Raw genomic sequence first — 26348 nt, forward strand, 5'->3', positions numbered from 1 at the left:
TAACAGCATTATAGGCCCCCAGGCAAAGCAGTGTACTGGGGCTCCTACCTACAGAACCACTCAGCAAGTCACAAAATACATACAGTAGATTAGCAAGGGGCTCCTATGCTCGTAGAGCCCCTGGGCAACTGCCCAGCGTGCCCATACGTTAAGACGGCCCTGCTGCCCAAAGGTCTCCAGGAAGCAGCTCTGTACGAAGTCTGACAATTAAGTTTGCAAACTCATCCTAGAAAAGTGCTGCATACCTCATTGCTGAATATCACTACAGTCACTTTTGAAGTATTCCCCTTGGGAAGCTATGCACCAACGCCATCGCCTAGCCCACCCTTCAAAGCAATTTTTGAACTCTTTTTCTGGAATGGCCATCAGAGCTGCTGTCGTATTATATGTCCTGAATGTCATCAAAATGTCATCCTTTCAATATTTCCTTTATCTCGGGTAAAGAAAAACGTCATTGAGGGCCAGATCAGGTGAGTAAGGATGCTGTTCCACTACAGTTATTTGTTTACTGGTGTGGAAAACCAGCCCTGGCACAGACAGGCAGACACCAATGTTCAAACCCACAACACATTTATTTATACTATTTACAGTTTAATCAGTCCTGCACACAACCCAGTGCCCCTGCACCACACACCCTCAATCCGGGCTTCTCACAAGTCCTGTCTTCCTTCACCGCCTCCGCTCCTCTCCTCCAAGCTTCGTCCACTTCCACTTGACTCTGGCTGACAATTGGAGGGTGGCTGTCCCTTTTATGTCCATCTGGACGTGCTCCAGGTGCCCTCTGACGAGCTTCCTACGTCATTTCCTGGTGAGGCGTAAGTTTCGCATGAGCACCCGGAAGCACTCTGGGTGTCCCCGGTAATCCTTTTGCCAGCACCTCTGGGAGTGGTGGAATTGCTGATGTCCAGGGCTTCATAATTGTCCTGGTGCCTCCTGGCGGTGGCCACAGGCCCCTATAGGGTTGAGCTTCCATGCTCAATTCCCGTGACCCCAATAGAAGCCAAGGCGGCTGCCCTCTTGTGGTCCGGGAGAGGTATAGTCCCTCTCCCAGCTCTTCTAGGCGTCCCGGCTGGGCACAGCCTTCCAGCCGCCCACCACACTGGCTAAAAACTCCCTCACAAATGGTGCGGTGTGAGCTGGTGTTTGTTCGCTGTTCTAACGCAAGCTCCGACATTCTCGTGACAGTACACAAAAACAAGCAACAACAATAATGAATGCCACTCAGCAAGACACCACTACACGTGGATACGAACACAGCTGTGAGACACTGATATGCCAAAGTTATGAAACCTTCCCAAGCTGTATGTACAGTGCGGCCAACGTAGGCGCGACATTCATAAATTTAATTGTCAGACCTTTTATGACAGCTACAGAGGGTTAGGTGTTTGCTTTTTTGGTGTACCTTTGTACTTCGGTCTTCTTTATTCATTAGGCAACTCCAATATCCATGTCTGAGCTAACTATAAAGTAAATTAACTCTGTTTTGTTGATGACCAGTGTAATCTTTGCTACATCAGTTTGCTTAACTGTTAATATCTGTCAATTTTTTTGTGTGTGTCTTAAACGCCTATATGCTTATCAAATTCTTTGGAAATTATGAAAACTTCAATTTGCAGCCTTCAAAATATCTAACACTATTCAAATAATGAGGAACACTTATTAGGAAATATAATTAATTATATATTTATCTATTTGTAATACTGAACTGAAGTATAAAGGAAAGATTACAAAATCATGCAGTAAATATAAACCCTTCTGTTAAGACCCCTACTGTAGCATTTCATATAGTGCCTTTTTATAGATGAACAAGAAATATACAATCTTATCTTCTTTCCGCAGCTGAATGTGAACATAAAGTGCATAGTTCAAGTGGAATGATTACCAGTCCCAACTGGCCAGACAAGTATCCAAGCCGAAAAGAATGCACATGGGAAATCACGGCTACACCTGGGCATCGAGTTAAATTAGTGAGTATTTCTGCATGATCAAATGATGGGATTTACCAGACAAACAAATAATTGTTTATTGCACACATAATATACAGTATGCCAGATGCTGGGAGTTACTCACCGAGCAGTAAGTCAAAACATGGCTCAGATTGTTGCACCTTTTAAGCAGAGTCATGTCAACAGTTTATCTATCTAGAAAAGTTCATTCCGATTCAGTCCTTTTTTTGTGTGGCACACTTCAGTGACTTACAGGCTCCGAGTGCCTCCGCACACAATCCAGGGCAAATGAGACTGGACTGACTGCTTGACTGTACTCCGGTGTCCACTGAATATCATCTAGTTTCAAAAAAGAAATGATAATACTATAGAAGGGAAAAGTGTCTTTGTATCTAAGAAGGGAATGCAAGCACTTCTTTCCTGTTTAACGGAACCTTTAATGACATTAAACAGTTTTTGAACTTTTAGAGTAAAACACGGACTGCCAAACACTTCAGCATCAAATGCAATGGTAACACTTTAGCTTAAATACTACAAAAATGCCTGCATTACTCGTATACTTTTATGTAAGATAACCTTAACAAAGGCTTCTTTTGGTCTTAATAACATTTAGAAAGCATCAGTAAAGTGGTTATATGGTGCAATATGGTAGTGAGACATGAATGCTATCCAGTGACCTGAGACAAAGACTGGTCTTCTTCAGTGCTGTGTCTCTTCGGAGAGTCCTTGAGTACCACTGGTTTGACTTTGTGTTGAACGAGCATAAAGTCCTAAATGAGGTGCATTACCTAAATTGTGAGGGAGCCTCAGTTACGGCACTACGGCAATGTGTTGACATTTCCCGAGGGTGATCCAGCTCACAGGATCGTCATTGTTGAGGACTTGAGCAGCTGGACCAGGCCAAGGGGACACCCACGTAACACCTGGCTGCGGCAGATAGAAGGTCATTTCCATAGGGTGGGACTGGACTGTGTGGCTGCCTGGGGGGTTGTCAACTAGGATCTCGAGCTGTTTTGTCGTGTGGTGGGTGCAGCAACGTGCTGTACCAGTGCATGCTCCCCAACCTGACCTGACCTGAGTAGAGTGATTAATCACCTTCGTGCAGTGTGGCCTATTGACATGATTGTAAAATTAATTATCAGTATGAAGAATTCACAGATCTTATATTCAAATATGCAATATCAAGAGAAACCATTTTGGTAGGCCATATTTTAGAGGTAAGTGAACACATAATTGATGCGTTGTAAATGTTATTTTGACCAAAGGAAGTGCTTCTTACTGTCTTGTTATATAATAATTGTTAATTAAACGATGCATTTTTGCAGTACTTAAACTAAAGTATTTCCAGTGTAATTAATAATTTGTAAAGTTTATAGTTGTACTTACCTGGGAACTTGTTATAGCAGTCTAAGCCTTTGAAAAATGCTGTGCAAAAATAAACCAGACTTAAATGAATTAAATCAAATATTTGATGTCAGTAGCTGCCTATTTAATTGAACAAGTGTGCCCGTTAGGTTGATGCATTCCTAGTATAAGATATTTAGGAATGGAGGTTTGTTTTGGAAGAGTCTGTAGACATTTAATGAAGAGGCGGCGATTGGCATAGGTGCTGTCCATGTGGTGGCGTTGGTCGAATTGCCTCCCCAATCTTAAAGTTGGGGCCCACAGCAATGGCTGAAAAATGTTGTAATGATAAGATTGTGTTGACATGATGACACGGGATGACGGTGAGTCTGTATGTTGCTCTAGGCCACTTATAAAGGTGAATTTGTACTTGACATGTCAGCCTAAGCGGCAGTCTACAGTGATGATTCTAAAAGATGCTCAATACATCATAATAATATACAATTAATTCATGTCCCTGAAAAAGATAACTAGTCCTATATAATCACAAAATTCAATGAAATTGAAATATAATGACCATCTTTAAACACTGACCCTTTATTCCTGTTTACAGCGTCCATGCCAATGTATGCAGAAAACACAATATCACCACCTACTCAATGAACTACATCAGTTTTTCAAATGAGAAGTAGATTATATATAAATTCTGGTATGCCAGGACTGCTGAAAAGTGTCATCAAGTAGTAAACAGAGGAGAATGATACTGGCCAAGTGTTAACACTCGTTAACACTTGTTTTTAATGAAAGCTAATTTAGGAAATAATTATAGCTTGAGATAAATTAGTCTTTAGCAATGCATTCAAAGCGTAGAAGTACAGTCATGTTGTCATGTTTACTGTTTCATTTTAATTTACCTCTTTGTCTGATATGCTAAAAATTAACATTGATCTTCTCATTATTCCAAAAAGTAAATACCCTATAAACAGAAAAATAAATCTTTTCAACAAGTATTCAAAACCTCCACTCTGTCATGTATCAAAGACAAGGCTGCACCGTCGCTGTTTTTAATGCTTTGTTTAAATAAAAGCATTACTGCAGTCCTCTGCTGCCGAATGTTTCAGTACTTACGACCAACACAAGCAATAAGTGTTGTCAGTGATAGACTACTGAATTCAGCCAAATCAAATTATTACTATTATTATCATAGCCTGTAATTTTAATATTTAAAAATCAGTACTCATAGTGAGTGGTATGGAAGAGTTTATAGACATTTCCTTCTTTGGTGGAATTACAATGATCCTCCGCCTATCGTGGAAGTTACGTTCCAGACCCATCAGCGACAGGTGAAAATCTGCGATATAGAAAGACCATTTAAATAAACATTTTTTTTATAGTTTAAGCCTTAAAATACCCCTCCCACACTCTTTAAACACATGTAAACTTATTAAAACACACTTTGTAAACACATATGATATGTGGATGTCGGGCTAAGGATATGAGTAACATAATAATAATAATAATCTATATATATAAAATCCCTATGTGCGACCAGGTGTCCGTGTGTGGGTGTCTTCTGATGAAGTGCGCATGCGCGGGGCACGGTGCAACTCGCGATATTACTGTCAGAGAAAGTTAGAGGCGTTTTACGGAAATACAAACCAGTATTACTGCGAGAGGAAATTAAAGGTACACAATACAGTGACGCATATTACAGCCACATACAAGCCAGTATTACTGTCAGAGGAGATTAAAGGCATATTACCGACGCGCACGCCTGTATTACCGCCAGAGAAAGTTAAAGGCATATTACCGACGTACAAGCCAGCGGACGTACAAGACAGTATCCTTCAATAAGGGCGCGCACAGGCATCCTTCAATAAGGGCGCGCACAAAAAGGCGAGCCTCAAAAGGGCGAACTCAATTGGGCGCAGCGAATAAAGGCGCGCGTAAATAAAGATCTGCACCTTTGTTGCTCTTCACATATTCCAGAGCCATTTGAACTAAATTATCTACGAACGCCTTTATTCGCCGCGCTCAATTGAGGTCGCCCTTTTGAAGCTCACCTTTTTGTGTGCGCCCTTATTGAATAGAGCCGTACAAGACAGTATTACTGTCACAGAAAATTAGACACACAATACACGGCGGCAGCCCACGAAGAACGATCAGCTCAGCAAGTAAACATCAACAAAAGAAAGGCTGAAAGAAAGAAAAATACGACCAACAAAAAGAATGAGGTCAAAGTCCCTTGCCATTTAATATAGACTGTTCCTACTAATGTTTATGCACTACTGTTCTAGCGCCCGTTATTGTAACGGGCTAAATGACTAGTATAGTAATAATACTGTAGCGTACTGTTGATTCATTCAAGCCGTAATGGCGAGCGACGTCCGTGTAATGCTTTCCTTCCCTTCTTAGAAGATGCAGGAAACTTGGGAGGCATCGTAGGGCTTAAAACAAAACAAAAAGTTCACAAAAAGTTTGCTCACAACAATCGGACCACAAGCAAGGTACGAAATATGCAGAGAACTGAGATGTGCCGGGGTCCCACGCTTGCTATTCTTTCGAGATTACACTACTTTAGCAGCAGCCAATCAGAGCCCAAGAGAATGAATATCCCGCTCTGATTGGTTGAGTCTCCTCTTTCAGCCAATAACGGGACTTGTAAGAAATCATCTGAGTACTGTAACGCGAAACTCTTTGTCTACCGTAGTGACTGCTGAAAACCGTATGCTTTGTTATGAATTGGCTACAAAGTACACTACAGGTAGAATGTACTTATTGAATTTTTCGGCGATATAGCGGGGGCGCGATAGCTGAACCGCGATACAGCGGGGGATCACTGTATGTCTTGGCTTAGAAAGACAGACAGACCAGAGATCAGGACGTGCTGACCCCTTGTTAACAACTTGTTAAAACTCTTGTCCCTTTTGTCTGAAATTCTTTCATATTCAGCATTTCCATAATGGCATCAAAGACACACCTCCATTGTTCTCAAAAACTGACATTACCACATTGATTAATGTTGTCACCTAAATCAGATTTTACCATCTTGCATGTTGTATGCTGTACTTTTTTTTGTTTTCCCATTTTCTTCTTTATGTGTTCTAGCAAAATGTTTGGTTAGCCGTTCAGTGATTTTCTGAATGAGTGGTATAAGTTTATAGACATTTCCTTCTTTGGTGGAAATATGTCTTGGCTTAGAAAAACACAGTGATCAGAGAACAGGACGTGCTGACCCCTTGTTAACAACTGGTTGTTATAGACAGATAAGATGATAGATAGATGATATCTATCTATGATAGATGAAGGTAAAATTTGCTGTTTAATTAGCTATTAAACTTGCAGCATGTAGAGGAGCTACAGAACATTAGAACAACCTAAAGAAGAGCAGGCCATTCAGCCCAACAAAGTTCGCCACTCCTATCCACTTAATTCTTCCAAAATAACATCGAGTCGAGTCAGAAGGAGTATTTGCGAGATTTGAGTGTTGTGTGAAGTTCTTACTTCACTGCTTAAGCAGACTCCACACAAGATAACCCCATTTCACTACTGTATATCTACTGCAGTTCCCAGATAAAGAAAAATAATGAAATGTATAAGGATAAAATAAAACAATTGGCCGCTCACAATTAGAATCTCACAATATCAGTGAAGCCTAAGCAGTTATGAACTGTCTCTGAATGAGACATTTGTAGTTTTGAAAACAAGCAGCATTTTAGGGACCCTGAAAGTTATTAAAAGGCCCTTTCATCTAGAAGAATTTGGCCAAGACCTATGCTTAAAAGTGACGCATGATCTGTTAGTTATTAACCTGTCTATAAATTGTTGCTTATGGTATTGCATTAAATTATTTGTCTTTTGTTCTCCCACAAACATTGGCTTATGAATATAGCACGGCGCTCAATGAGGTGATGGAATGTACACATTTTTCCTATGAACTCATTGTTACAGAGCACAAACAGCACATGTCCTTGCTTGCTGGAAGGGCAAGACTGTTATTTAAAAAAGCTACTACTGGAAAACATAGCATATTTGTTTATAAAATAATCAGCTATCTTTGGGTGAATCCTTCTCGCAGTTAATCCTGAGAGTCTGGATTAAGCCCACAAGTACTCAGCATCTGGAATTAAAATACTGCATATACTGTCTTGCAACCCCAACAAACAAAATTATTTGTAATAGCTTCTTGATCAAAGCTCTACATATCAAAGACTTATAATAATCACATATAAGAATTCCACAAAGCAAAAACAAAAACTAACATGATGACTTACACGTGTCAGAGAGCAGCATGCAAGGCATCAGGGCAATTTTAACAATTTCACATTCACAATTGTGGGTTTGCTGATGACATTGTGATCTGTAGCGAGAGTAGGGAGCAGGTTGAGGAGACCCTGGAGAGGTGGAGATATGCTCTAGGGAGGAGAGGAATGAAGGTCAGTAGGACCACCAAGACAGAATACATGTGTGTAAATGAGACTAAGGTCAGTGGAATGGTGAGGATGGAGGGAGTAGAGTTGGTGAAGGTGGATGAGTTTAAAAACTTGGGATCAACAATACAGAGTAATGGGGATTGTGGAAGAGAGGTGAAAAAGAGCGTGCAGGCAGGGTGGAATGGGTGGAGAAGAGTGTCAGGAGTGATTTGTGACAGAAGGTTATCAGCAAGAGTGAAAGGGAAGGTGTACAGGATGGTAGTGAGACAAGCTATGTTATATGGTTTGGAGACGGTGGCACTGACCACAAAGCAGGAGACAAACCTGGGGGTGGCAGAGTTAAAGATGTTAAGATTTGCACTAGGTGTGACAAGGATGGACAGGATCAGAACTGAGTAAATTAGAGGGTCATCTCAGGGTTGGGAGACACAGTCAGAGAGGCAAGATTGTGTTGGTTTAGACATGTTCAGAAGAGAGATGCTGGGTATATTGGGAGAAGGATGTTAAAGATAGAGCTGCCAGGCAAGACAAGAGGAAGGCCTAATAGAAGGTTTATTTATGGATGTGGTGAGAGAGGACATGCAGGTGGTGGAAGTGACAGAGCAAGATGTAGAGAACAGGAACAAATGGAAACAAGATGATCCACTGTGGAGACCCCTAACAGGAGCAGCCAAAAGAAGAAGAAAGATTAGAACAAGCAAGGTTTTGAAAAAAATCATCAACCTTTAGTTTGAACCGACCCAAAATTAAATCTCCTTTTACAGCAAAGCCATTTCTAGAACTTCTGCCACTACTACAAATAACAAGAAAATGCATCATGATGGCACACCTGAAGCACTGATGTCACATCCTTTTTGTTGCTGCGGTTCCTCCATCTTCAATGAGCACATTCTGTCAATGCTTTCATGACCATCCTCCAATAGTTCTAAGACAGCTCAATAGACATCATTAAAATAATTTAGGATGAATGATCGCAAGTTCCCACCCATTTTGAATTGTATTAATCGTTTTTTAGAATGTATGCACTGTATGTATGACTATTTGGTGTTCATTTGACTATTTTTCCAAATGTGCTTTATCCCCATAACATAACATGTCAGGCAGGAATCAATCCTGGATGTGATGTCAGTCAATTGTATGTAGATTGTATATGTCATTTTCTGTCCCACTTAATCCAGACCAGGGTCACATGGGGTTGCCAAAGCCTGTCCCAGCTAGTAAGGTAGGATCAAACTCTGGATAATGTGCCAGATCATCACAGATATAGATAATTATTCCAAACAAAAAGAATTTTATATTGAATCAAATTATGAATGTCTATTCTTCTTTTCTGCTTGTTTTCTGAAAATCTTGTTCCTTTTGTCGGAAATTCTTTCATATTCAGCACTTCCATAATGGCATCAAAAGACACTCCTCCATTGTTCTCAAAAACTGACATTACCACATTGATTAATGTTGTCACCTAAATCAGGTTTTATCATCCTACATGTGTTGTTCTATACTTATTTTTGTTTTCCCACCATATTTTTCTTTATGTGTTCTAGCAAAATGTTTCCATGTTTGTTAGCCATTCAGTGATTTTCTGAACGAGTGGTATGAAAGAGTTTATAGAAATTTCCTTCTTTGGTGGATATTTGTCTTGGCTGAGAAAGACACACTGACCAGAGATCAGGACGTGCTGACCCCCTGTTAACAAGTTGTTGTTATAGACAACTAATAAGAGTTAAAGGTAAAATTTGCTATTTAATTAGCTATTAAACTTCAGAAAAACAGAACAATCTAGACGAGAGCAGGCCATTCATCCCAACAAAGCTCGCCAGTCCTATCTACTTAATTCTACCAAAATAACATCAAGTTGAGTCAGAAGGAGGATTTGCGAGATTTGCGTGTTGTGAAGAGTTCTTACCTCACTGCTTAAACAGAATCCACACAAGATACCCCCATTTCACTACTACCTGTCTACTGCAGTTCACAGCTAAAGAAAAATATTGAAATGTATAAGGATAAAATAAAATAATCTCAGTCTCAGTTTCCATTCCATTCCCATGTTTTTTTTCCTCTGAGCACTCTGGTCTTGACCCCACATCCCAAAATAAGTTTGTTTAAGGTTGACTGAGTGTGTGAGCAAGACTGGTATCCTAGGATAGGCAACCCTAAAATTATATTAATTTGGTTCAGTAAATGAAAGAATATGTGAACTTGGAAAATCTAACATATGTTGGACCACAAAACAGGCAATAGTCTCAAGTTAAGGCACTCCTAAAGATATGAATGAGCACATAAAAGCCAACATTTTCATTTTCAACTGAATTTTAATTAATTTTCATTTAGCGACTTCCATTTATTACTTATGAATAAAGTAAATTAATTTTGATGCAGACAAACTAGATGCAGCTATCAATAATGCTATACAGACTTCGTCACTGATTTCGATTATTTTCTGCTTATGTGCCACCAAATGTAATTGCCACCGCATGCATCTGATAAGCTGCTGGCTCGGCAACAGAAAGTTCAGCAGAGCAGTAGAAGCCACAGCTCGGAATTCCCAGAAAGTACAGTTGCGGTCAATATTGTTGTGGCACCCTTACATTTTAGATATGTTATGGACAATATTTTGAGAAATAATTGAAAATATACCACCTTTATATCGTCATAATATTTTAATAGGATGGTCAAAGATATACAACTAAAAAAGTGTCAGTGCAACTTTGATGTACTTTCTGAGAATAAAATCCAAAATATGACCTGGTATGACACCCTTCATTACATTTGGTTCTACAATGGTTGGCAGTGATGACAGCCTGCAAATGTTTCTTGTAGCCCTCTATAATTCTCTTTCTTCTGTTTGCTGGTACTTTCTCCCACTCTTCAACCGCAATGTGTTTAAGTTCATGAATGTAATAAGGATGCCTTTTACCAACTGCAGATTTCAGCTCTTTCCAAAAGTTTTGAGTTTGGTTGAGATGATGACTCATTGCTGGCCAGTTTAAAACTGTCCATTTATGCCTCTTTAACCGTTCTTTTGTGGTTTTGATTGTATGTCTTGGGTCATTGTTCTGCTGGAGGACCCCTGACCTTAAACCCAGATCTAGGTTTGTCTCGCTAGGGAGGTAGCAGATTTCACTTCCAGATATGTTGGTAATCCCCTGACTTCATAACTTCCTTTAATAAGTTCAAGGCCTTTTGTATCAGAGGCAGTAAAACAGCTCCATGACATTATGGAACCTTCACCATATTTAACGGTTGAAGGGATTTTCCTATTCCTTAAAACCTTAATTGCTGCACCTATAAATATATCGCTCGTCTGCATTACCAAAGAACTCAATTTTGGATTCGTCTCAGTTGTGAAAAGGATTGGTGCACCACGGGGTACAATGTTTAATTATGTTAGCTTCAATTTGAAGTGAAGCATAAGCTGTGGTAACACAAATGTGTTTAGCTCCTCAACAAGTCCATGAATAACAAGGGCTTCCTTCTTCGTGGCTCCTTACAATAGCCTGGGTTGGCGGCAGCTGCCATCCTGTCCTTAACCCTGAAGCCATTGATAGTCATGACTGAGTCAAACCAGAGGCAAAGGAGTAAGCAAACATGGGGCAATTGGAAAGGTAGAATCCACACACACATGGATTTCCTGTAATCCTTTTCCTGACCCTGATCAGAATCCATAATTGTCCCCAAGACGAAGATCCCAAGATCTGTCCCCTCAGTACCCACATATGTGAATTGCCATTATGTCCAGTCCCTGCGGTCCATGAAGCTGACACTTCTATTTGGTTACTACAGCTCCCCAGGGTGCCCTTCCCCTAGCTCACCACACCACATTGCCTTCCTTGCTCTCTCGCCGGCTCTGCCTTTCTAGTTCCACAGACAATGAAAGTGCAGCCATCTCCCAGAGATCCTCTAGCCCTCCATCCTGCTTTTTTAGTCAGCGGTACGGTGCTGCAGCAACTCATCCACACATCCTCAACAGTTTACCCTTCAAGTCGAACCAGTGATCACTTTCAGATTCCTTCTCCATTTGACTGTTTTCTTCCTCCTCCTCTTTGCAACAACCCAAATTCCTTTTATACTTCCTTTCATACTTGGCCGATACCTCCTGACTCACACACAACTGCTACCTGTCAGTCATCTGTTACCTACGTCACATGTGTCCTCACACACCAGCCTGAGCAACACTAGGTTGGGCTGCCACCAAGACGGTTAAAAAATTAAAACCAATTTATATCTCCCTTTTGTCTTACAACACTCTTTAAGGGTAAGAGACCAGAAAGGATGAGAATAAATATTTTTTGGTATTTGTTACACTGTACTATCCCAGAGGGAAATATGGGACTTAGGGTGATGTCAGTGGTCCCCTGGATGGTCGTCTTCTTCTAGGCTGATAGAAAAAAGAGAAAAACAGTTATGCTTCTGTATAACCTTTTCCATCCTTAGCCCGATTACCGCTCAAATTGGTTCTTGTAAGAGACAGACAAACCTGAAATGCCGTTTTGGTGCCTGTGAACTGTATGGGGGGATAGAAATGCCCGGAGAGGTCAGCAGTATTAGAAGTCTCATGAGCAGAGTGAAGGGGGTGATAGATAGATAGATAGATAGATAGATAGATAGATAGATAGATAGATAGATAGATAGATAGATAGATAGATAGATAGATAGATAGATAGATAGATAGATAGATAGATAGATAGATAGATAGATAGATAGATAGATAGATAGATAGATAGATAGATAGATAGATAGATAGATAGATACTTTATTAATCCCAATGGGAAATTCACTAAATTCACACGGGTGTGTGCAGATGCTGCAATTAGACTTCAGACGTGGCCACCCATGAGCCTCAGATGTGGACACTGGCTTTCAGTTGGCTTAGGTAGCCGAGGGAAAGTGTGGCATATGATTTGCCATCTGACCCTAGCCAGGTAAGTGGGGGTGAGGGGAAGCTGGGTGGTGTTTAAAAGCGGACAAAGCACATAGAATGGCATGACATCACTGAAGATCTGAGTGGCATGGCGGATGCAGCTGCTGAAGAAGCCAATCTTTTCTTTTTAGGGCAACAAACCACCATTCTGTAAGGTGGCTAATTCCCTTCCTCCATCTTTTGCCCACCTGGGTCATTACAATATATATACATTGTGGCTGGGTGGAGGAATGACAGCTCAGGATGCAGCAAGGAAATTTTGGGGTGCCAACCAGATCGTCAGGAGACAGCAAAATACTGTAAGCAGAAATAAAGAAAAACAACTCTCCTTGGCGTGCATTCCTTCCTCAGGAATCTCAAAATTCAGGCAGAGGTTGCAGTCGCTCTATCCGGTAATGACTCCTGTTTCTCCGAAGCATGGGATTTTATGTTGGCTTGAATGGAAGGGGCAGGGTTAAATGCCTTCAAAGGGCGGCTTCTCAGTACTGAGAAAAGAAGGAGATGACAGCGTTAACATCAGCGGTTTCGTACTTCGACTGAGGCAGCAACGGGGTCCTCTGACGCACATGCATGACAATATGCAATATGTTTTATATATTGTGGCCTGCAGAGTGTGCACCATTGCCCAAATCCGACACAGGCAGATGCAGGACACAAGTTCAAGGCACACACGGTTTTTTTCTTTTTCCTCGTGGGAAACGCCTTCCACTGTTTCCCACAAGCACAACACAGTTCCCAAGCACAACACAACGCATATTTCTTCTTCTCTTTCTCCTCCTCCACTCAAGCTTCGTCTACTCCCACCCGACTCTGGCTCCCGGAGTAATGGTTGCTCGCTCCTTTTATAAGGCACCCGGAAGTTCTCCAGGTGCTTGGGTGTGGCGGAAGAACTGCCCATAAGGGATCAGCTGCAGCACCCCCTGGCTGTGCCCACGGATCCCAACAGGGCTGTGGTCAAGCTCCACCTCCCATGGAGCCCTGTGGGATTCCGAGGCATCGCTGCAACCCAGGGGGGCTGCCACCTAGTGCTACAGGGGACGTAATGCTCTGGATATACTCCCACCAACGGTCCTTCCAGCGTGGAGGCACCCCAGCTGGGCGAGGGCCCTGGCCATATGCCATAATATATATATATATATATATATGTTTGATCGCCACAGCTCAACAGTTCTTGAAGTTGCTAATTATAGACTTGTAAGCAGCAGTAATGCACATACTGGGCACGTTATACCAGTTGCTAAATTTCCTGTGAAAGCTGTTGTGATCAATTTATTTAACTTTCCATGATGATAAACTTGATGATGTATGTAAATGTAGACTTTGTGTATTAGGCTTGCCTCCCTTCTTGTAATGCCCTTAATGGGGGACCTCACTCAGCAGCTTTTCTTCAACACATAATTCAGTTTTACAACATAAGATCTTGTGATGATGTGGTCTTGAAGGCATCATCATATAAAATAAGCATCTCAGGCATATAGCAGAAACCACTGATAAACTTCTGTGGGCTGTGGCATAACTGGCAAGCTGAAACAGCTTATTTCTGCAGATTTGAAAGTTATTAGCCTAAATGAATTTTGCATATTGTGCTGATGCCTTTATCAAGGCATTTTGTAAGATCAGCTCTCCGTACAGTTATTTAGATGCCTTATAAAGGGAGCACAAGTGGGATGGGGGACTTGTTTGGGATCACATAGTGAGTTGGACGGTGTAATTGAACTGTCAAGCATTTTAAGCTTAGCCACCACACTACACAATATATGGGGAACAGGAATGAGAAATAAAGACAATTTAAAAAATGGCCCAACACTTATGGAATGAGGTCCCTGAAAATTTAGCCTAACTTTATTAACAATGTAAATCAACAGATAATAATAAGTCGAAATAAAACAGAGGAGAGTTATATTAATATCCGTTCAAAGTGAACTTTACGCATAACTGTATTTAGCTTGGATCAAAATATGATTTGGGTCAATTGTCCATAGCAAGTGAAGAGCAACTAAATTATAAAATTGACACAAAAGGTGACATGCCAAAAAGCCTGCGTTTTAAGCCCCACAGCAAAACGTAACACATTCATTCTTCAAGTATGTGCTCCAAATTGCTAAATTCCAGTGGTTGCATCTATGAAAATTAATTATCTTTTGGAATCATTTTTATTAAGGTTTAAACATTTTGCTACAGACCTCTGCCGCTGTTTAAATATTCATTCAAATTGTGATATTTTATTAGCGGCTTCATATCACCATTCATCTTCACATGCAGCTGTTAATGTTAAGTGCATTCACATTCGTGGCCTGGCTTTGGTCCAAGGGGGATTAGGTAGATTAAGGCGGCTTTGCTGTACTAGACAGAACATGCACTATTATCTGCACAATGTTTTACTGTTTTCCATTTATTCACTACAAAAGCCTCCTCTTAATCTTTCATCCTGCTCCATTTGAGAATGAAATTCACTCCCAGGTTTTCAGCAGGGAAAAATATTAGCGACCTTTTGGGCAAAATGAGAGACAGATATCCACCGTGTCCTCCCTGCTCATTGATTGTTTTAAATGTGCTTTTAAGATATATCTTGCACCAACAAGTGAATTTCTTTGGCAGTTCATGTCAGACTATTTAATAATGAGAAGTAAATGGCATGTCTGTTTCCATGAGAAAGTTTTGCATCTTTTTAAACCTACAGGAGCATCACTTTTAAGCCACTATCCATTTGGGAAGGTGCCAATATAATCTGAATGGCTTGGAATAGACCTAGATCTTAACTGGAGAAGAGCTCAGAAGAGCTCCCTTCTTGAAGCCAAGGTCAGAAACAATTGTACCAGCCTGGCACGTCTCCTTCTTCCTTTGTTGCAAATTAGAAGAAGGCAAAATCTCGGGACTCTTGGCTTGAGATGTCAGAATCCCCCATAATGAGAACATGTAAAGTCCACACACAGAATGATTCAAATCCAGGATGCTGGTGTCAGGACATTCTGTTTCTTTAATTTTTATTTTGTACATTGTTCCATTTGTTAATGAACTTGCACCATTACTTTCTTTTAGTGTTTAGTGTATCTATTTGATAATATTTTGTTCCTTGCCTTCTCCTCTTCATGTTGATCCCAAGGCAGTGGGGCCTCCTAGTTATACTAACAGGACAGCCACCTAGGCCTCTATTGAAGACCCCCAGTCTAACCACTGGGGCACTGGGTTCTACTCTCTGACTCTGCAACAGAGGGTTTCAATCGTTTTTAATGAGAAATTTGAAGGTTGCCTTAGGTTATGTAATTGCAGTTTTGCTATTGGGAATTTCCTTTTTTTTTGTCTTTTTGGCCGTTTCCCATTTTTGGAGTAACCACTTGGTTTGAGGTTTTCGAAGTAGCCTTGATAACATTTATTATTGATTAAACTGAGGCTATGTTTTTGGGTTTCCCACACTTTTTCAGGTTATAAGGATTATTGTAATATAGAATATCAGGTTCCTTTTACTCTTTAGATAGATGTGAAACATTCTTTTTTCATAAGGCCCTGTAACATTATTTTTTTTTTTTTGTTTTTTGTTAGGGCTTGAGTGTTTGACAATAGATAGATAGATAGATAGATAGATAGATAGATAGATAGATAGATAGATAGATAGATAGATAGATAGATAGATAGATAGATAGATAGATAGATAGATAGATAGATAGATAGATAGATAGGTAATTATACAATTACTAGTCATTTAGCCCGTTACAATAACTGGCGCTAGAACAGTAGTGCATAAACATTAGTAGGAACAGTCTATATTAAATAGCAAGGGACTTTGACCTCATTCTTTTTGTTGGTCATATTTTTCTTCCTTTCAGCCTTTCTTTTGTTGATGTTTACTTGCTGAGCTGACCGTTCTTCGTGGGCTGCCGCCGTGTATTGTGTGTCTTTAATTTTCTGTGACAGTAATACTGTCTTGTACGGCTCTATTCAATAAGGGCGCGCACAAAAAGGCGAGCTTCAAAAGGGCGACCTCAATTGAGCGCGGCTTTATTCGCTGCGCCCAATTGAGGTCGCCCTTTTGAGGCTCGCCTTTTTGTGCGCGCCCTTATTGAAGGATGCCTGTGTGCGCCCTTATTGAAGGATACTGTCTTGTACATCCGCTGGCTTGTATGTCCACTGGCTTGTACGTCCGTAATATACCTTTAATTTTCTCTGGCGGTAATACAGGCGTGCGCATCGGTAATATGCCTTTAATCTCCTCCGACAGTAATACTGGCTTGTATGTGGCTGTAATATGCGTCACTGTATTGTGTACCTTTAAGTTCCTCTCGCAGTAATACTGGTTTGTATTTCTGTAAAACTCTTGTACTTTCTCTGACAGTAATATCACGCATCGCACTGTGCCCCACGCATGCGCACTTCACCAGAAGACACACACACACGGACACCAGGACTCACACAGGGATTTTATATATAGATATTATGATAAACCACACAATCCATCTCAAATATCCATGAGAATAACTAAAAGGAAGAAAAATGTCCAAAAGATGAAAAATGTACAATTACAGAGCCACAGAGGCAATACAAAGATGTATTGCCATGGGCATGAAGGAGCTCCAGTAGCATTTTTTTCTCACACTTCTGCTGAATAATTCGTTGGCTGAAAGTCCTCAGTGTTAGTGTAATAATAATAATAATAATAATAATAATAATTCATTACATTTATATAGCGCTTTTCTCAGTACTCAAAGTGTGTCAGAGATAGGATCTGCAGCATTGTTCATAATGACAGTTTTGTCTTCATTCTCTCCTCCATTCCCACCTCCTGGATAATCGAGAGTGTGTCTTATAACGGAGTCTGCCTTTTTAGTTGGCTTGTTGATTCGATTGGCCTCTCTTAAAGTGATGTTACTAGCCCAGCATACCACAACATAGGAAATGGCTTTAAAATGAAAGCCAGAAATTAAGGGTGCGGTGTGCCCAATGGCCACTGATGGGGAGCACTGCATTGTGGCCTTTGAAGGGACACTCCTGCTCATACACCCAATTACGTCAGACAAAATATGATAGGAAGATAAATGTGCTCACTAAGTTTATAGTTGGGAGGTATGTGTGTAACAGCATTTTGAGACCCAAGCAAATGTTATGCAGTCACTGCGGTTATGCATTAAATAATGATTTCAATGCAAATAAGACAGCTGTACCACCTCATACAGTATATTCATTTATTGTCTGCTGTTTACATTTATTTTCTACTAAAGCTCTTCATAGAAACACCCACATTCTAAGTGAGATCAAAAGTTCATGAGGATTAGTGGTTGTAGCTGTGGAATGAATGGAAACAAGACAAAACAAAGTGTTGGTGTCCCCAGTTTAATAGCAGCAATGCTAATTAACTGAATGCAAACAATAAATGGTATAACAAAACAAAGCTGTATAGGATCTTTTCACCAATCTGTGGACAGTATGGCTCTCTCACAACTGGAAAGGATGGGGCTTTTGGGGCAGACTGGAAGTATGGTCACAGCTATTTGAAGGTCTCTTCCTCCAACCTAGGGCTGGAAGAAGATGAGAGGTTAGAAACTGTGTCTCATCCAAAGCCCTCAACAAGCTTACTTCATGAGCTGAGTCTCCAACATGATCCCCATAGCGCATGCGCGACACAGCTATTGAATTCAAGAATCTAGGAGCTGTCAACATTGCTGTGATATTTGGGAAATTTAGACGTTTTCAGAAACACACACAAAATTCCTGTTTCTTCCACACTGTACTAGCTGTATGACAACAGTCTACTCCATTAGCTGGAAAACATTTTAATGGACTTGGAGATCTGTTAACCAACAGGTAAGAGTAGCTGGTGACATTATTTAAAAGAGTGTTCAATAATATAATGGATAGCAGGAGGATAAGGGAACCTCATCTAAAAAGCAATAATAGGGCAAAAGGGAGAAAACAAAGAACAAGGCAAAGAAACATCAAGAGAAAGCAAAAAACTCAAAAAAAGTACTGCTAGAAACGATTAGTAATAAAATGAGATGATAAAAAATCATGGTGAAAAGGATCATAGGAAACACAAGAAGACTACAACAATAACCAAGTCCTGAGGAACTGCTAGGAGTCTGTTTATGTTCTAATAAAATAAAGCTCAGATAATCGCTATCGGGTCCATCTGCAGACCTCCAGTGGCAGGCTCCTCTGTAGCTGCTCCTGGCTGGAGTTGTGAAGTGGAGTGTCTTGGCCAAGGGTGATGTGGGCATGTAAAGGCAGATGGGATTGCTGCTGGAGGCCTAAGGCTAGACCCTTCTCAGATGATCTGCTGGTGACGGTTAAGTAATTGTCATTTCCCGGTAACTCATATGGGGATGTGTGGATAGCAAGTAGGGATTCACCTACTGGTGCTGCTGCCCCACAGTTTCAGATTCCTGACACTTGTAAGTGAAGTTTTGTGTGAACTTACCATATTTTTCCTTGTTCATATGTGATTTTCCCCAGCTCCACCTTTCCTTCGACCTCTCATAGATGTGCATGTTAGATTAAATGAGACGTCTAACATAGTCTAATAACTGTGTTTACATGAGTGCATTTTGTGTTGGATTGTCATCTTCTGAAGGGTCGATTCCTGCCTTGCACTTATTATTGACTGAATAGACTTCAGATTCTCGCAACCCTGAAAAAACATGAATGGATGGATGGATAATCACAAAGAAAGGGAAGAAGATTGAATGCAGCCTCCTCCCGCCTTATATACACAGTAAAGCTTGATGGTTCATTTAGTCCTGAATAGTTTCATAAGGGTTGTCTTGAACCAAGAAACAGCTGCTGGTGATGATTTATTTGTACCGCAAAAACTCCAACTTTGAAATAAGGATCTCTAGTATGTTGGCACGCTCAGTCATTCCAAAGCCAGCACCCTGTTAAGTGAATATCCCTGCAAAATCACTAGTCATGCAGAAATAATGAATAAGCCCTCTGCAAAGTCTCAGGATGAGTGTATCCCATCTTTATTTAATGTGTTAAGTGAGGTTGCCTCCAAACATCAAATTTAGAGCACAATTCTATTTTCTGACTTTAAATGACATGCCGTTAGTTTAATTGGCTATTTAAAGTGTTGTGAGTGTGAACATGAGTGGGCCATGCTGTGGACTAACAGCCTGTCCAGAGTTGAATCCTTCCAAAAGCCGTATAGATTGAAATAGCCGTTTTTCAATCTTCTACCACTTTACTAATATGATATACTAATTCTTATTCCTAAATTTCATTCTATGCAAATATACTGTGGATTTATACTGTAGTTCTGCATCAACCAAATCTTTAGGTGCTTCTTCATCCAGTCATTCATTTTCTAATTATAGCTGTTTTCTTCTCACAGCAGTATAAGGTTCAAGGAAGGGACCGGCTCAAACTGGGATACAAGTTGATAGCAAGGAAATGTAACTTTAATTAAGAAAGCATGTCACTGAACTACAGTGTATCCTGTAATGGGCACAAGTCCATAAGTCCATAGTAGTGTGCAATGCACACCAGAGTCTCCTGGAATGGTTTTCTCTTTATACAAAAAGCAGAGAAAGGAACTACTATAATTTTGTCTATATCCCTCATATGGGAAAGGATGCAAAAGTTCATAGCTTGCATTTAATGTGATGAGCATACAAACGTATTCCTATTTGTAACTGAAAACACCCAGAACCAGACCTTTGTTTTCATTCCTGGTCAAAGTAGAATCATGGAACTGTTCCTTGGTATTTGTTTCATTGGAACGACTGAACTAATGGAATGATAACGTTTTGTCATTGGCATTATATTGTTTATTGCTTTGCATGCTAAACAAATGAAGAACCGCTCAAGACTATTGTCTTTGTATATGGTTAGAAATGATATGAAGATCTGTAGCAGTAAGGAGTTCTGGGTTTGCATCTTGCATTTACCGTATATACTCGTAGATAAGTTCTCCTGGAGATAAGTCATGACTTGACTTTACTGTATTATTTCTGGTATTTTATAATGTCGGTTGTATAAGTTGAATGTGGAAAACCGTCATGGATTATGATATGCTAACGCCCACCCGAGAGAGTAACCACGGAACACACTACCTTTTTTTTCTATGTGGGTGCAACAATGCACTGTATCTCTCTCTATTGTGCCACACGGTAATACCCAAACTATTCCGAAGCAACGTTTGCACTGATATGTGTTTTTTGTATCTCACACCCTCACACACCTTTATCGTAAGAGCATCCCTTATCTATGATGGATCGTTCGATCAGAAGAAAATGTGAAGCTGGTTTTAAATTAAATGTCGTTGAAGTAGCGAAAGAAATTGGTAACTGCGCTGCTGCAACAAAATTCGATGCATCTGAGAAACTGATGTGAGATTGGAGGAGGCAAGAAGATGTTAAAAAAAAAATTTAAGTGTCGCATTTTTGAATGGCCGTACAAGTCGAGGTCTGATTTTATGATCAATTTTTTGAGTTTCAAGACCCAGCTTATACATGAGTATATATGGTAATTAGAAATGTTATTAAGATCTGTAGCAGTAAGGTTTGCATCTTGCATGTACCGTATATACTTGCAGATAAGTTCTTCCGCGGATAAGCTGGGACTTGATTTTACCGTATAATTTCTGGTATTTTATAATGTCGGTCATATAAGTCGAATGCGGAAAACTGTCAAGGATTATGATATGCTAACACCCACCCAAGAGGGTAACCACGGAACACACTACCTTTTTTTTCTATGTGGGTGCGACAATGCACTGTATCTCTCTCTATTGTGCCACACGGTAATACCCAAGCTATTCCGAAGCAACGTTTGTACTGATTTGTGTTTTTTGTATCTCACGCCCTCATACACCTTTATCATAAGAGCATCCCTTATCTATGATGGATCGTTCGATCAGAAGAAAATATGAAGCTGGTTCTAAACTAAACGTCGTTGAAGTAGCGAAAGAAATTGGTAACTGCGCTGCTGCAACAAAATTCGATGCGTTTGAGAAACTGATGTGAGATTGGAGGAAACAAGAAGATGTTAAAAAAAATATAAATTTAAGTGTTGCATTTTTGAACAGCCGTACAAGTCGGGGTCTGATTTTATGATCGATTTTTTTCGGGTTTCAAGACCCGACTTATACATGAGTATATATGGTAATTAGAAATGTTATTAAGATCTGTAGCAGTAAGGTTTGCATCTTGCATGTACCGTATATACTCGCAGATAAGTTCTTCTGCGGATAAGCTGGGACTTGATTTTACTGTATAATTTCTGGTATTTTATAATGTCGGTCGTATAAGTCAAATGACCCAACCCGACTTATACGTGAGTATATACGGACGTTTACAATGTTCTCTCTGTGTCTGTGTGGGTTTTTTCGTCCCCAGTTTCCTCCCACTGTCCAAACACATGTAGGTTAAGTGAACTGGTGAGTCTAAATTGTCATTAGAGTGGGCTTGGTGTGTGTGTTTGTCTTGTGATAGACCGGTGCCCAGTCCAGGGTTTGCTCCTGCCTTCTGCCCAGTGCTAGCTGAGACAAGCTCCAGCTAACCGTCCCATGACTCTGATCTGGATTATGCTGGTTAGAAAATGACATGACATGACATTAAAATTTCAGGAGATACAATAGCCCCGTCCACAATACTGTGCTTTTGCTTTATCTTTTGGCCTTCTGATCTGCTGCTCATTCCACTCTCTTCAGTGTTTAAGATAAGACCTCCAAAGTAACAGGAATAGTGGACAGGGTGAACTAATCGTTTATTTCTCCCCAGGGGAAAATTTAGCTTTTTATAGAAGCTCTTTAAATAAAAATAGTTGCTCAGTTTTCATTTTTGTATTTTCCTTCGTGCGTGTCATTGCTGAATTGACTGTTTGAAAAAAGTGTTGTCACTTATTTTTAATATTTGGTGTATTGGCGGTTGCTGTAATAAAGGACAGCTTACCTTTGCACCACATGTCTCGACTGTGCGTCTCTCACTCATTACTGGTTTCCAGTTGGTCATGAACTACAAGATGGCCAAGGTTTATTCCATGCAGGGGTTCAAATGCATTGGGCATCACAGGGGCTCATGAAAGAAGGAGGCAGAAAGGAAACGGATGAGCTGTTAGGGGTGTAGCATTGTATTTATGCCTGAAAGTCTTTCAAACATTTGAATTCACCGTAATCCATTGATTATTAGCAGGTTTTAGAGATGAAAATGGAAGTGCTTCCCATGTTCTTCAAAGTATTGAAGAGAAAATGAGAGCATTATCCTAATTTTAATAGTGTTTCACTAATGAGAAAAAAATAAGAATCCAATGAAATTGTCTATGGACCTTATTTCTACACTCAGATCACTTCTTGTGATTGTCGACAGTTTGATTGATCAGGTTCATGCTGTAGCTGCACACCCTCCTCTTATGGAAAAATACCTGACTAAAAAAAAAAAACAATAAATTTGGAGTGAGTTTAAGTCATTGAGTTGCTGTTTATTCAAACTTCTCCTCCTTTTTTTCAGTCTTTTACTGAGTTTGAGATTGAGCAGCATCAAGAATGCGCCTACGACCATCTGGAAGTGTTTGACGGAGGAAGTGATAAAGCAGCAATTCTCGGACGACTGTGTGGCAGCAAGATACCAGATCCTGTTGTCTCCACGGGCAACAAGATGTACCTCAGGTTCATTTCAGATGCTTCAGTACAAAGAAAAGGATTTCAGGCCACTCATTCCACAGGTTAGTGCAATCATTCTGGCATTCTTAAAGAGCAAGACTGGTGCGTTCTGCTTAAATTCCATGTCTGCTTTGAATTATTGAAGCTATGCTGTGCAAGCCACTTAAATTCTTTGCTTGGGTAGTGTATAAAAACTGCATTTTATGAGAAGGTTTATTCATGTTTGTTTAATTCATGCTTGTAGTATCTTTAATCACCTCACAAGTAGGCAGAGTGGTGGCTCTGAGGCTAGGGATCTGCACTGACAATTGGAAGGTTGGCGGTTTGAATCCCGTAAATGCCGATAGGGACTCTGCTCTGTTGGGCCCTTGAGCAAGGCCCTTAACCTGCAATTGCTGAGTGTAGTGAGAAAAGCGCTATATAAATGCAAAGAATTATTATTATTAAGTAAATTTCCCATTGGGATTAATAAAGTATCTATCTATCTATCTATCTATCTAAATACGCAGAAGCATTTTGGGCTTCTGAAATATTTATTCTTAGCCTTTGGATCCTCCAATTTGATTTTCAGTCAAAGACACCAATGAATTTCCTGTGCTGCCCTCACATTTTCTTCAGATAACCTTGCTCCCATGTTTGTGAGAATATACTCCAAGGCTATATATTTCCTTTGAATATCGGTGGTATGGGGGTTAATGCTGTTACCTCACTCTTTCAGGGTCTTGAGTGTGTATCCCCTACTTGATCACTGCCTGTCTAGAGATGGCATGTTTCCCCCAATGTCAATGTATACTCTGATTTACCTCCCACATCCCACGGTAACATGGCTGCTGGGTGATTCTAAACCGGCCCATTGCATGAAAATGAGCCCTGAGATTGAGTACTACCTGACCCAAGGCTGGTTCCTGCTTTGTGCCCAACACTGCTAGAATAGCCCCCAGAGACCTTTCATTGGGTTAAACAGGCTTAGAATGTTATATTATTAGTACACTGGAAATGGCTTGTCCCACCTTGATATGGCTGTTAAATGTAGTAGTAGTACTAGTAGTCGTATTGTTACTTTGTGATTCTCCATGCCCTCAGCCCCAGCATGTATCAAACATGTGGACATCTTGTAGTTCATGAACCAAGCACCAGTGAAGGAATGAGGGACACCAACCACTAGCAAAATGGTACAAAAATACTGTATATTCTTTAATAATCCAGTGCCAAACCATACTTTGATAGCGTGAAGTTTTTCTAAAATAGTCAAAAAGTCACAAGTGGCACATTCAAAAACAAACATGTAAAGAACACTATGAATAATCCCTGAAAATATAAAAATTTACAAGAAAAAAAATCGAGCCAGACATCAATCCAGTCATTCACATCTGCTAAGTTTGCAGTTTGTTCTCACAGGTGGCGCTGTGGTAGTGCTAAGGAAACTGTGGAAGATTGTGGGTTGGCTTCCCGGTTCCTCCCTGTGTGGATAGCGCTTTGAGTACTGAGAAAAGCGCTATATAAATGTAATGAATTATTATTATTATTAGAGGTAATTCCTGAAAGCACTGTCATGGGGAATCTTCAGCCTCACTTTTCTCAGGAGACTCCTCCTTAAAATACTTTTCTTCTCTCAGCTTTGCTCCCTCTCGATCATCCTTGTCCAATGTTGACCACCCACTCCATTCTTTAGATAAGTCAGAGCTGGTTGTGCACATTCTTTGTCCTCACTGTTCTGGCATTCAGCACACCCAGCCTTCCTCTGATGATCTCTGGAACAAACAGATGAAATGAAAATCCTAATATTCATCTCTGATGAAACCTACGATGGGCCATGAGGACCACCTCAGCCAGATCTTCGTCTTTCTTCGCTGTCTTCGGAAGATGCTGCTCCACCCAGGGGTCGAGCACCTACAAGAGCTGTCCTAACGGAATAAGCTCAGTTATCTCCTTTTCCATATGCTGAGTTGGCTCTAGCTATTTAACACAAAGGTCTTTCCCTTGGAGTCTACCCATCCTTCTACTCTAAAACTGAAGCCTGTAGTTTTCTGTGTTTCAAACTTTTCTACAATGACACTTTGTACACTTCAAGCCATACACATCAAGGCTAGAAATGCCACTGTGGCCTTACTTGTGAACAGCAGGCCTACCGTCATGGCCAAATGTTTTTAGAATGACACAAGTATTGGTTTTCACAAAGTGTGCTGCTTCAGTGTTTTAGATCTTTTTGTCAGATGTTTCTGTGGTAGACTGAAGTAGAATTACAAGCATTTTAGAAGTTTCAAATTGACAATTACATTAAGTCTATACAAAGAGTCAATATTTGCAGTGTTGGCTCTTCTTTTTAAATCATTCTTACAAATGACAGCCACCATCTCAAATGTGGACAGGAAATGTTTGCTGTCTTCAGACTCCTTGTAGAGCACCAGATGAAGAACATCCCACATCTGTGAGGGTATGTATAATCCTTTCAGCAGGCTCATTGGGCTCATGGCTCACCTCTCCCTAGAGCTCAGTTAACTAACTGGTGTAGCAGATGTTTCATTTGGTTTATGAACTTCTAGGTGCCCACCATTCAAAGCATCACACACGTGTGCAGAGTACAGGGAAGTTCTTACTTGCATGTCTGATCAAAATATAAGTTGTCATGATATGCAAGAATGTATTAAATACATAGCTTCATTTTATTTAATAGAAAACACAAGTCAGCTTAAAGCCATGTCATTTTAGACAACATTTCAAGTAATTTTCAGCTGCAGTCTTCATTTACATAATCTGAGCAGGTCGGGGTTGGTGCGCTACCCATGAAGGCCAGTCATCTACTGTGATATTACTCAGTCCAACCAGTCTGTGTCTGGACTCGCCAAAACTGAGAGAATATAACAAAGCAATGATCTTAAAAAAATGTAGTTCATTTGCATAACAACATTAAGAAGCACATCAGTTTGCACCAATCAGTATACAGATATGCAGATAAATGATACAATATAGCATGTCTATATCTTTGTATATTGTGGTCGAGAAAGGAACTGTATGTCACCATTGGAAAATTCCAACAAAAATATTTGAAAAATCAATGGAAATTGACAAGATGGCCATCATCATGGCAGAGCAACGGGCGCTGAGCAGGCTCCTGT

At 40.3% G+C, this 26348-nt stretch overlaps 1 protein-coding gene across 4 annotated transcripts in view; it reads left to right on the forward strand.

Moving 5' to 3' along the window:
- Positions 1 to 26348, forward strand: part of tll1 (tolloid-like 1) — a 351180-nt gene that overhangs the window by 307135 nt on the left and 17697 nt on the right. For all 4 annotated transcript variants that reach the window (XM_051929770.1, XM_051929768.1, XM_028804997.2 and 1 more), the window contains 2 exons: positions 1840 to 1967; positions 23081 to 23294. In XM_051929770.1, the coding sequence (XP_051785730.1) occupies positions 1840 to 1967; positions 23081 to 23294 (342 nt within the window). The remainder of the gene's footprint in view (positions 1 to 1839; positions 1968 to 23080; positions 23295 to 26348) is intronic.

The sequence above is a fragment of the Erpetoichthys calabaricus genome, chromosome 7 (genome assembly GCF_900747795.2).
Source record: "Erpetoichthys calabaricus chromosome 7, fErpCal1.3, whole genome shotgun sequence".
Taxonomy (NCBI): Eukaryota; Metazoa; Chordata; class Cladistia; order Polypteriformes; family Polypteridae; genus Erpetoichthys; species Erpetoichthys calabaricus.